This window comes from Aulonocara stuartgranti, assembly GCF_965226115.1.
Source record: "Aulonocara stuartgranti genome assembly, chromosome: 23".
Taxonomy (NCBI): domain Eukaryota; kingdom Metazoa; phylum Chordata; class Actinopteri; order Cichliformes; family Cichlidae; genus Aulonocara; species Aulonocara stuartgranti.
Genome location: NC_138958.1, coordinates 32,046,576 through 32,059,952, shown reverse-complemented (window position 1 = coordinate 32,059,952; position 13,377 = coordinate 32,046,576). Strand labels below are relative to the sequence as shown.

Below are 13,377 nucleotides of genomic sequence, written 5' to 3'. Positions count from 1 at the left end.
ATCTTTCCACCTATTGATGATGTGTCTGGTTTCTGCATGCTTGTGAAAGGCTTTTCTGATGAAAGAGGCGCTATGGAGATGCTGCTGAGGTCGTGACACTGTTAGAGCACACTGGTGTTGAGAGTCTTTACAGATGTTTTGTTCACACGATAAGAATAATCTGTTTTGCCTAAGTGGGCTCAATGTGTGCGTGCGTGTATTGTGCATGTGTCTGTCTTCATTTTTTACTTCATAACTGTGTGTGTGTGTGTGTGTGTGTGTGTGTGTGTGTGTGTGTGTGTGTGCAGGGCTGTCTTTGAGGAAGGAACCCTGCATGGAGCTGGGTGATTAGGCACGCTGCGCTAGTCACAGGAAATGGAGTATCTGACGGACAGGCCAAGTGCATTATAGATGAATGTCGTGCGTTAGCAGCGCTGAGCCCCTGCCGAATATCTCTCAATTTCCTCTCTGAATGACAAAAGAAGCCACGCACAATTTCCTTGATCCAGAGCATTTGTTTAACTGCGCCCTACCCATTTAACCCACCCATTCAATAGTCTGTCTAGTAAAAGGAAATTTAGACAGTGTCAATTTATACAGCTTTAAGGAAGATCTGATATGGGCAGGCAGGGGTTACGAGGATACGCCTCTGGAATTTAGTTAGAGATTTACGGTGATTTGGTCTGATTTCTCCCGTAAGCTAAACTTGGTATCGTCATTAAACATGTCCTAATATTTTGAAAGTGTCAAAAACAGATTGATTTATTTTTTTGCTCCAGAAATATTTTAGAGTTTGCTGGTTTGGCTGTGCAAACTTATCCCAAGGTCACAGATCGCTGATTACAATGGGTGTTAGAGTTTTTTAAAGTTGCTGTCATTTGTCAAATATCTTTATATCGCAGCTCCGAGCTGTCATCTTTACAGAATCCCCACCCCCACCCACCGTCTTTGAGTTAGTGACAGCTCATCTCTCCCGGTCACTGCTCGCCGTCTAGACTTTGAACTCGCTCTGTTTACTTCCTTATCTGTTGTTGTTGTTGTCGTTACTGTCGTTGCTTTGCGGCAGACTAGTCGTTGTAATGGTAAGCTGTGGCTGGACTTGAATCGAAGGCTTCAAAGATGTGAATTCAGGCTATTTTCAGAGAAAAAAAGTCTGTCATGGAGGATGGAAATGAAATGAAATTTCTGCAAGCAACACTTCTGTCTGTAGTTTGGACTCGGTTCAAATAAGGTTGTTAATAATAACATTTCTGTCACTTTCTGGATTGCAATTTCTGCTCCAAAGAATAAACATGATTTCAGTTTTGATTTTGTGCGCTCATGTATGTGTGAGCGAGAGAGGGCGAGGGCGAGAGAGACACCAGCTCATGACTAATTTTATAATTAATTGCCTTTTGGAGGACCTAATCACATTATTTGACTCTCTACTGTAGGTTGTGTGCCAATACAGCGTAGCCTGTGGCTTAGTCACAGTGTGCCGGACTCATTAACGAGGCAGTCCGGAGATTTGTCAAACACACACGAGGCCTGCGTGCATAGAAAAATGCACACACATATGTCATTAAACAATAGCTGCGTACTGTATGTTGTGTACTGAGGTTTTTTTGTGCTGTGATTTAGGGGTTAAAAGATGCCCTCTGGTGTATTTGATAAGGATTTGAATAACTGGCTGGTTAGATTTCCCCTGTGGTGCGTGAAAACGGGTCTCTCTTGATGAAGTTATCGCTTGTCATGCAGCTCTTTCTACTCCTCCACCTCCTCCTCCTCGTCCTCCTCTTTCTCTTCCAACGCTCGGCCGGAACGCATTTGTTTAAAGGAAGGGGAAAAAAAAGAATTACGACACAATAGTTTGTTTTTGAAGGTCTCTGGTGAGTGTTTATGTTAGAAAGACAAAGAGGGGTGCACATTTGTACGCCTTGTCTTGGCGTGTGTGTATACGCACGCAGTGGAAACATGTGTGCCAGCATGTCTTTTTCGCGTACGCACACATACACATACGGCTTAATTATGGCGTTACCGAAATGGGCAGTTTGCTCTGACACCCCGCTTGCAGAATCACATAGCAGACAGACTTAAAAGAGCTCATTAGCTCTCTCTAAAGAGCTGTTTACTGCATATACACACACACAGAGTAATAGGCAGTTCTGTTGATGCAGATGGATGCCGAGTGTAATGAGAATTATTAGGCTTCTCTATGTGGAGGCTGGAGGAGAGGGGTGAAAAAAGCTGGCAGACTAGATGCTTCAGAAGGTGGAGAAGATTTCTGCTGGATGTTTCACCCGAGTGCATGATTTCTCTCTCTCCCTTTTTCTCGGCAACATGTACGACTCTTGGTTTAAAAAAACAAAACAAAAACAAAAAAAACTTGAACACCTTATTGCATGTGTCTGTCCAAATGATCTGTAAATATGTCTGCCAGGTCTGCAGCCTTGCAGCTCGATCAAAGTGCTGTAACGAGACCAAAAACAAATGAATGGAAATATTTCTTGTTAAATATTTAAGCCGGAGGCCCCACGCATGTAATCTTGTAACCTTAATGAAGGCCTCTGCAGCCAAAGGCCAAATTGTGCTCCACAAGTAACAGAACAATTTTATATTTTAAAGAAAAGAGCCTTGACTGTTTGTGAAAATGAATGTGTGATGCTTTTAATAACAAAGGGATATTGAATCGCCCTTTGACAATGAATTCAATGACTTTCTTTCAATGTCTTTCAAGGTCATTCATAGCAAGTAAAGGGATGTAGTAAGGCCCCACCCCACCTGCACCATCACATTAGGGCGCTTTGCTTTGCTCATTGCCCCTGGTTTACATCACATTGAATTAAAGGATACACCCCTGAATGATACCAAAGTCAGTCCTCCTCGATCTCTTCCATATGTTTTGGAGAAGGAGCAGCAAGTTCAAAGTGCTCAGTTCAAAGCATCCGTCCTCATTTGAATAACGTAGCGTAATCGCTATTACCTTATTTAAATAGTGCAAGTTATCGTTTGGCCTTCATTTGCATTGCAGGGTAATCACTGCTTCTCTGCATTAACCTCATTATAGAAGAGATGAAAGCCCTGATGGAGCCTGACATACTCTTTTTATATATGTTATCTTTATTAATGACAGTATTAGAAAGATCGTGTTTCTTTAAACAGAGCACATAAGAGTTTGGTGCATGTCGGATTACAGGGAGTGAAGACTAAGACTTTGAAGGCCTTTGTTTTTTGTGTTTATTCCTCATTTCTATTACCTTCACATTTTTATATATTACTCTTATTTCTTTCTATCCTCACACCTTCTTTTGAATTATTTTGTGTAATAAGATAAGCTGGAGTATTTTAGCTAATAACACAGCTAGATAAAAAGGTACGCCAAATTACCTAAATGTCATCAACAGATAAGTCTAAGAGAAAATGAACAGTTTTTTTCAGTACTTAGCATCTCTCTGTGTCTTCTGCTAATAGGTAGATTCAAATTATGTTAATTAATGTGATTAAAAAGTAGCAACACCAAAGGTGTGGCACCTTATTAAGCTACACTAGCTTTGCTAGCTGTGTTGTTTTTCTTTGGGGGGGGGGGTTTCACCACATACACTACATCAGTAAAAATGCATGCATTACTTTTTTTTGACAAAGAAGGCAATTTATCATTTATGTATATGTGATTGATATATTATACCTGAGATGTGGCATTCATAAATGATAATGGCTAGAGAAAAACTTAGCTAATGCTAGTTTGGCTAGCTCTTTTATTTGATATAGCTCATACCTATTTGATTGTTTTACTGTATCAAGTGCACATTAAGATCCTTTTGAATGGCAATGTTTAAGAAAATAAAATGTTTTGAGTGTACATTTGAAGTTGATTTTTATTTTATTTGAAATGTGTATTTTATTTTGTTCATAGCTAAGGTTAACAGGGTCATCTCTTGCTAACTTTCTTTTGATGTAGCTTTCGTGCTTCGGCTTATTGTCTGGCAGCAAGAGGACATGAGAATTTCTCTAAAGTTAAACATATATACTCAGGCATTAACAATAAAGCAAAAAAAAAAAAAAAAAACCAAAGCCTTAAAATACAGTTTTTTCTCTACATTAATATGAATATATACTAGATGTCAATAGTTAGCCTCTGTTCAGTTTTTATAGAAAAATGTTTATTTCAGCCCAGATGGTGTCATCTATTACAGAGATTGTGTGATATCTTTAATTTCTTTAAAAAGAATGTGTCATATCATAGAATATATATTTATAACATTTGCTGCCACTTGCTCTGCACTATACCAAATTAATATTATGTTATGTCCATAATCTTCAACTGAAGCACTGTTGAATGCCCATTTAAGAAACATCTGAAGGTGGATTTTTCTGTGGCAGAATCACGCTGCAGAATCACCCTGTGTCAGCAATGCTGTTTCACTGTAGGTCTGTGCCACTGCAGAGAGGAGAGTCACTCTGATAGTATATACAGTGATTATAGCCCCTGAATCAGATGGGGAGTGGACAGTTTGTTTGTAAGAAAAGGTCTATAATAAATAATAATAAATATAATATAATAATAAATATATACATGTATTTACAGATAGTTGAACACATGGCTGAATCTGTTGTCCTCATCCATATCTGCTTTATAGTTATTTGGTAATGCTTAAAAGTTAATGTTGGAACTATACAGACTTTATGTGCAGTCTTTTGCTCCTGGCTACGGATCAGACATGACGCTTAGAATACAAGCTTGAGAGCAGCCTTGAATTGTTTAATATTTTCAGTGATCTTGTTCTATTAAGGATTGATCAATACTCATTGACACTGGCTTACTGACAAAATAACAAGAAAAATAACAAAACTGCACCCTCTGATGGACTCCTGGAAACACAATTTTTTTCTGTGGACTCTCTGAGCTACTCAGATTAAAATGGTTACACTGCTGTATGAACGCATTGGAATCATCACAGAGGAATGTGACTTTGTAGCATTTTGTCTTTGCAAATAGTGCTCTTTGGCAGTTGTGCAGCCATTTTTTTTAATATCTGTTAAATGTTTCTTTGCTGGTGTGAAATCTGAATTTTGTCTAGAGCGTTGTTCTTATTTTCTCCTGTTTTTGGAAATGTAATTTCCTTTTAGAAATACTGTCCTTTTTATATTGCTGCCTTCACTTAATATATTCTCAATATTAAAAGAGCCTCTTAGCTAGCACAAAACTTCGCCCAGCTCTATCTGAGGTGTTCCCTGCTCACTACACTGGGAGGGTGATGGGCACGCCAGCCCCGGCAAGACTCCCCTCGGCTAAAATGTTGTAAATTAACACAATTAGCAGATCGCCATTCTGCTAATTAGCCACTGGCGTCTGCTGAGAGATGGCTAGAGAGAAGAATCAGAGAGGAAATAGGAGTCTAGGGATACCCCCACCCCTGCCTGTGTTGTTACCAAACAAACACAGGGCCTCAGAAAAGAGAGCAAGAGAGAGTGAACGTGTATTTGTTTGTGTGTGCTTGCTTTCTGCGTTTTTTCCCCCATGTTTATGTGTTTGCAGTAGCATAAATGGATGGGAGGAAGGGAAGATTTGCTCCTCCGTGAATGCATTTTATTGTGCGTGCTGGCTTTATTCACACAAGCACAAAAACACACACATAAACCAATTTTGAAACAGGGATTGCTTACTAGACCCCCAGTTGTGGGTCTCTACATGCAACCGCTGCCAGTCAATAAGTCGGAGGAAGTAGCTTAAATGACACCGATATTATCCTTTATTTGTGTGCACTAAGTCAAATCAAACAGGGTTCAATCTGCTGTGCGGCTGCTGTGATTACGCCCAGTCCAGCCTTTGATAGTGCCACGGCTTTGATAGTGAGACAACGATGGAGCCACTGTGTGACTGTCAGTGTTTGCAGATGGCATTGGCTGGGATTAAAGGAAACAGTGGCTCTCCAGCCTCCTGAGGCAATAAAGGGGAGAGCCAGGTGAGTATGTCTGAGATGAGAAGGAGCAAAGGAAGGAGGGAAGGGGAGGGAGGCGAAGTGAGCACAGAGGGACTAAATAAGAGGAGGGGTGGCTTCGAAGAAAGGGAGTGAAAAGTGGAGATATATATCGAAATAGATGGAGTCTGAATAAAAGGAGGTGAAGAGAAATAAAGACAGATCTAGCAGGAGGGGAGGTGGAAAATGGATAACAAACAAAAGCAAAGAGGAGAGAGGCTGAGAGTGAAAACAAGGCAGCAGGGAGGCATGAAGAAGAGGCAGACAGAATGGTAAAGAGAATGGTAGAGAGAGAGAGGTCAAGGTGGAGCTGTGCAGAAAGGAACTAAGCTTGAGACACAATGTGTTGTAATTCATAGCTCGCTACAGCTCCTGCGTGTGTGCCTGTGTTTGTCTGTCTGGGTCAGTGGATGTGCGTGCGTGCGCGTGTGCTCATGGACGTCTGCACGCCGGAGTGCAGGCATAGATGTTTTTTCTTTTTTTTTTTTAAACGCCTGTGTGTCTGAGCACAGGTTTGTCTTTAAGTGTGTATTGAATGAAAGTACCACAAGCAGAGGTGTGTGTTTGTGTGTGTGTGTTGCTTTGTGGCACTCGGCGAGGCGCATTTTCAAACCCATCTCCAGCCTCTTCAGATGAGCCGGGGATTATAGAGTGACCCTCAATGCCTCTGTCTTATTGGTCTGGCCAGGGTGCATTAGGCTGCCGTAACCAGCCATCCCAGCGTCTCTCTGTACCGCACTTTACCTGCTGATGCTCTCTCAGAGTCCTTGTGAGCTGTAGGGTTTAACAAATCTTGATTAGTTGGATGCAAATCCATAATAACACACCAAATAACACACCAAACGCCTCTGGACAAATATCACCTTTTTGGACAGTTTTAATTATTGTTAAAATGATGTTAGCTTGACAGTGTGTTAACGCATCTCTGTCTTTTTTTCCTCAGGCGTAAAGATGCAGTGGACCCCCGAGCACAGCCAGTGGGCCGAACAGCATTTCGACATTTCGTCCACCACGCGCTCGCCAGCCCACAAGGCTGAGGCATACAGGGCAGTACCTGGCCACCTGCAGCGCTCGGCCACCTACCAATATGCCTGGGCCAATGACGACATCTCGGCACTCACTGCCTCCAACCTGCTCAAGAAGTACGCTGAGAAGTACTCTGGTATTCTGGACATGCCGGGCTCATATTCGGAGACGCCTGGTGTCCCAGGAGTGATGAATGGACGGAAAGGTGAATCTGAGCCTTGGCAGGATGGTGTCTACCCCATGAGCTGCATCCCAGAGGGCATTTCCGTCAGGAAAGGGGGGGTTGCGGCAGCTTCAGAGGTGGTGTCTGGCATGTGCAGCTCTCCGGGCCTGGCTTCCAGCACCCTGAGTGAGCCCAGCTACTCCAGCAGTAGCTGTGGGAGCCACACAGCAACTGCCCTGCACTCTTCCTCCATGCCCTCTCAGGAATATGGCCCAGCGTACAGCAGCTCGTACCTGCACAGCAGTTACAGCTCCCAGTCTACCCCCGCCCCGGCACTTCCATCTCCACTGCACAGCTCTGGGCTACTGCAACCACCTCCTCCTCCACCCTCCCACCCCACTATAGTCCCAGCTTACAATGGAGGCTCCCCCAACTTGTCTAGTTATAATTACCCCCCAGCAGGCTACCCAGCTCAAAACTCAGTAGGGCCAGGATATAGCCCTGGAGGAGCCCCCCCTCCCTCCTCGTACCTTCCCTCAGGCATTGCTGCACCTACACCCCTTGCTCCCTCTTCTGCTTTACCTGGATACCCATACCAGAGCCACAACCTGACCCCAATTGCCCCAACCCCTCTCAACAGTAGCTCCTCCAACTCACTAAAGAGGAAAGCCTTCTACATGACAGGTCAAGGAGAGATAGACCCCTCTTATGGTAACTTTGGCTACAGTCAGGCAAGGAGCTCAGCTGAGAGTCCCATGTACAGGGTAGCAGATAGCAGCAGTACAAACGGAGGCTCCAACAGTGCCAGTGGTGGTGGGTTTGACAGGAGTGCTGAGAAGTCATCTTTAACTTTTAATCCTCAGAAACAATCCACCATTGCATCAGAGCAGCAGAGGAAGTACAGCAGCCAGGCAACTGGTGGGCCTCTGACTCCACCAGCCTACGTCTCCTCCACCCTGGGGGGTTCCCGCTCAGCAGACTCTATTCCCAGCTTTACCACCCCCTCCCTCAGTGAGCAAGGTCCTGAAGACCACCGTCTCCACCTTTCTCACTCAGCACCTGGACCTACCTCCTCCTCATCCACTTCCAACTCCCGGCCTGCTGAAGAACAACTAAAAACCAGTGATCCTCACCTCCTGGACATGGTTACCTCTGAAATTGTACAGCAGGGGCCCCCAGTGGATTGGAGTGACATTGCAGGTCTAGAACTTGCCAAGGCTACCCTGAAGGAAGAGGTCCTGTGGCCCATTCTGCGTCCAGACATGTTCAGCAGTTTAGGACCATCCCCGCATTGTGTGTTGCTGTTTGGCCCCAGAGGCAGTGGCAGGACATTGCTGGGACGTTGCCTGGCCAGTCAGCTGGGAGCACCATTCCTACAGCTCAGCGGCTCAACACTGGCGACAAAGTGGCTGGCGGATGGAGAAAAAATCATCCGAGCATCATTCCTAGTGGCACGGTGCCGGCAGCCCTCAGTACTGTTTATTAGTGAAGTGGACATGCTCTTGTCGGCCCACCTCAGTGAAGAGAGCCCTATCAACCGACTTAAAGGTGAACTTCTTGCCCAGTTAGACTCACTTCTTATGGGCTCGGGCGAGGATGGAGGCAACCAAGTATTGGTGGTTTGCTCCACAAGCAGACCACAGGATATGGATGAAGGACTGCGCAGGTACTTTTCCCGGAGGGTCCTGGTGCCTCTGCCGGATAGCGCAGCTCGACACCAGATCATGAACCAGCTCTTGGCCCAATCTCAGCACAAATACTGTTTGAGCGAGGAGGAGCTGGCGCTGCTGGTCCAGCGTACAGATGGTTTCTCAGGACTGGATCTGGCCAGACTCTGCCAGGAGGCTCTTGTAGGCCTGTTACATGTCTCTGCACAGGGCGTGGACATGACTGGTATGATGCCCAGGGGACAAATCAGGCCCCTCACCTACCAGGACATTGAGAGTGTCTTTTGTAAATTCCAAGCAAGTATATCGCAGAAAGAGATTGACACTTATACTGAGTGGAACAAAATGTTTGGTTGCAGTCAGTGAAAAGATAGATCCCGCCCTTGAGAAAAAGAGGTTTCCACAATTCCTCCCCTCAGGGCAGAAGCATTGTGCTGAAGGGGAAAGGCACACAAAAGGCCAACACAAGCTCTCACAAGTAGGGTTTAGATGCACCAAGAGAGTCGCTTTGATGAGACAACTGACAATTTTGCAGTTAATGAACAAGAGTTTTAATTTGAATGCTCGACACTCCAGAAAGCCAGGGATTGTTTACACATTGCAAGCAAGTTGGCTTCAGACAGGACACCCCAGTGTCTGTGTATATATTGTTATGTTGTTGTTCTTGAGATTTAGTTGGCTATCCAAGTGCCTGAAGTGGTGCTTTCTGAGTTTATTTGTTTATTTGCCTCACAATCTACATTCATGGCATGAGCTGATAATTATTAAGAGCTTTAAAAACTTCAGCGGCATGTCTGAAAGACCCAGACTGACAGTCACCATTGGGTGGTGGTCAATCGACCTTTATTGTCTTACTAAGAGCAGAAATCCATTTGGGCTGCAGTACCCTGGGCCCCTGACTCTCACCCATGTTTCTGATCCTGTGTCTGCAAAACAAGCAAACGTAACAAACCAACAACCAACACTCAGGAAAGCGTTTGTGAATTGTACAGTACCTCAAGACATCTTCACGAAAAGCACTAAGACCTGAGAGGAGAATCTGGCAGTGTTAGGTGTACCTCAAAAGACTAGGCTAAATAGCAAAGAGGTGGCAATGAATGTACTAAATGTGTTCTGGATTCGTGGAACATATTCTATAGTGAGAGTAAAAAGATTTTGTCCTTTCCCCCCCCTCACTGCAGGTGCTTTAGTTACCTGTTTCTACTTGACCAATCCTTATGAGCTTATTACCATTGCTGTTTCAAAATATAAAACTGTGTTGTTTTGGGGTTTTAAAAGATGGGCAGGTGTTGGGGTGGTGGGAGTTGTACATTAATTAAAACAACCATAATCAACATTGTCTATAATACATGATCTAGGCTATATGGTTTAGCTGCATGGAACCGCATCAGTTATCAGCTAACTCCTGCGTAAAATATTCATCATACATTAAGCGAGGTATTCTCTGATCTTGATGAACTTAAATGGAAGGAATCATTCTTCATATAAATATACTTATTTGCTTTTTTAACTGAGAGATCAGGCTAGTACCAACAGCTGTTTACGTTAGCTTGGCATAAAATATGTTAGCCTGTTAGACTGCAGCATGTTAAAGTTAACCAGTTAACTTTTTAAACACTTAACAGTGTTTTTGCAGGGATTTTGCAATGCTAAGCTAACGGGCAAATGTTTGTAGACTTGGCTATCTTTCATAAAGAGAACAAATAACTGTATTTCTCCAAAATATCAGTGATATCAAAGAAAAAATACTGTCTTTTTGTGTGGGTATTACATTATTGTTTGACTTGGTCTTGCATGGTTTTGAGGAAAGCATGTTTGTCAGTCAGCATCAAGAAAGCGAGGCTTGGATATTGCCCTTACCGAGTCCAACTGAAATCATATTTAGTTATTTTTTGCAGTATTAACAAATGTCATATATAAATATGCTTTTAAATTAACTTTTAACTTTGATATCATTAAAAGAACAGAACGTGCTCATACAACCATAAACACCAATCAGACATTGTAACAATATGCTGTGACTAAAATAGGAGCACTATGAAAACATGGGTCATATCATACCTGTATAGGTGCAACATTTTACAAAAATTGCATTATTGCTTTATTTGCTATATTTTATTGAGGTCTTTAACAATTACTGGTGTTTATTTTGAAATAAAAAATGAAAATTAATAGTAAGTCTATTTTTCATTGTGAAAATGAAATTAAATAAGAAGTGAAATATAAGAACATGGTTACAGTTTTTGCAATGTTACCGACTTTGACGTTTTTTGGGGACAGACAACAAAAAAATCTAATTTGAGAGATAGTTGTGCTGTAGAAGATGACACAATGATTTCATTTGGACTTTGGTATCATAGATACGTTTGTAGGAATTTCCCCTTGTTAAACACTGGCTCAGTTTCCAAGACACAGATGACGCTTAGCTATAGACAAAAACAAATTCTTCATCTTCATTGATTTAAAAAAAAAGTTAGTTTTTTAGGCTTAATCCACATCTAGGGAAACTAGCTTACCATGTTTAGCTGTATTTGAACTCGATTAGCTTCTGAATGAGATGCCACTCATGTAAATTACATATGTGGAAAGTAGAAATTTAAAGAAATAAATTCGGTTGCACGGCAGTTGTCATAACCATAATACGGTCAGCCAGGAGGTATATGCAGTTGGAATATATATGTTTTATTCTGTTTTTGTTTTTTTTTAATCTAAGATGACCACCCCAGAAAAACAAATCAATTCTAAACAATGTCAGCGCTTTTTTTTCCTGTATCCGTATTGTCTTTCTTTTTGAAAGTTACTAAGATGGTATGAAGCGCACGATCTACATACATTTGAGTTCCTACTGTTTAACATGAGTGGGGAATTTTGGCAGTAGTTTTGAAGACCTACATCACTGAACAATATCTGTTTCCCTTTGTATCATGTTGGAATGTATTTTTGTCTCTTCCTCGCCACCGTTTAAGGAGCTGTTGTGGCATGGGACTACTTAAGTCTATTGCACGTGCACTAAAGCGTTTTGTGTGTAATCTGGGGGGGGGGGGGGTTGTTGAAATTTCTCAACGGCATTGACAGCACTTATTTAGTTGGTGTTTTAATTATCTAAACCGCTGATCAGTCTTACCCTTTTTATCGTACCTCCTGATTTTTCTATAAGAAAAATATCCCAAAGGTACGAGCTGCTTGTTGTGTATGCCTTGTGTCGCTATCTCGTAGGCACCATCAGTTCAGCACCTGGAGTGGGGTGGGGGTGGGGAGTTCTGCTGAGCATCAGCAAACTGATGGAAAAGAGAGACAGACAGGCAGCGTGGCAGCAGCAGCAGCACAAGGGGGGAAAGCAGAGTGGTCCGTCAGAAAACCACCCTCAAAACAATCTGTACCAGAATTCCTTCTGTCAGCAAATCCTCTGGAGAGAGAGTCCCTTTGGACAGAAAAACCTACTAATGCACTTCACAGCACACAACAGTAGCACAGGCCTTTCCTCCTCTCTCTCTCTATCCCTCGCCATTCTCCACAAGCCGACCGACAAACCACTTGAAACACACTGGTCAATGCTACGCTTTGTTTGTTGCGTGTTTAGCGGGTCCTCTTTTCATGTCTTTTTCTCCATGATGTGCTGATCTTTTCCCCTTTTTTTCCTTTCTTTAAATAGAGTTCTTCTTTAAAGCATTTCTACCTCATGGCTACAAAACACACGTGGTATTTGATTTAGGTCTTTTACAAATGTCAGACATTTGTGGAAAATGTATTTAAAAAAAAAGACAAAAAAAGGAGGAAAGAATAACACCATGAAGTTTTGCGCAGTCTACCTCAGATGACTGTACTTAAAAACATTTAGCTGATGGTGCGACCGGAGGCTGCAGCATAGCCTAGTGTGCGTGTGCGCGTTTGTGTGTGTTACCACGTGTCCTCTCCGAGACAGACACACACTCATGATGAAACTGATGTGAAAACACGCAAGCGATTCGTAAAGGGGGCGGGGGAACGGTTGGGGGTCAACCTAAACGTGACCTGGAAATGTATAATCCAATACATTTGCTTTAATCTTCTGTGAAGTACTGTGGTTGTGCGCGTGTGAATGTGTATATACATGGGCACACTCTTTTTATTTAATTTTTTTTTTTTGATTTAGTGTGTTAAATTTTATAAATTGTTAGTATATATAACACACTTGCACAACTTTAAAACAGAGTGTAATGTGTTTCTGTTGTACATATCTATACATACAATACAAATGCACCACTTGTTTATATGTGTGAATATGTTGCCATACTTGCAGTCAACTTAAATGTATTTTCATGTAATCTGAGATACAAGCAGCAACAAACAATTCATTAAAGACATTTTCTTGGGAGATTACAGCTTGTATACGTTTTTTTTTTGTTGTTGTTGTTGTTATTGTTTTTATTGGAAGCGTAAAGTAATAACTGAATTTATTTATCAGTAAAATGGAAAAATAAATGTATTGTCCTGCCAAAAAATAGCCCAGCTGAAAAATCGCCTTAATGAGCCTTGTGTTAGTCACCCTTGTGTGCAATTATAAAATCATCCGTGTTGCACAGGAAGCCAGCGCTGTCGCTTCTCT

The 13,377-nt window shown here is 42.4% G+C and overlaps 2 protein-coding genes across 9 annotated transcripts in view; one reads left to right on the top strand and one right to left on the bottom strand.

The window, feature by feature from the left end:
• LOC309701455 (fidgetin-like) overlaps positions 1–13,140 on the top strand; it is a gene marked incomplete at its 5' end in the record, with an annotated part of 79,704 nt that extends 66,564 nt beyond the window's left edge. For all 6 annotated transcript variants that reach the window (XM_082525669.1, XM_082525667.1, XM_082525665.1 and 3 more), the window contains one exon: positions 6,880–13,140. In XM_082525669.1, the coding sequence (XP_082381795.1) occupies positions 6,880–9,158 (2,279 nt within the window). In that variant the 3' untranslated portion in view covers positions 9,159–13,140. The remainder of the gene's footprint in view (positions 1–6,879) is intronic.
• Positions 1–13,377, bottom strand: part of LOC309701459 (uncharacterized protein) — a 138,877-nt gene that overhangs the window by 48,583 nt on the left and 76,917 nt on the right. The window lies entirely within an intron of this gene.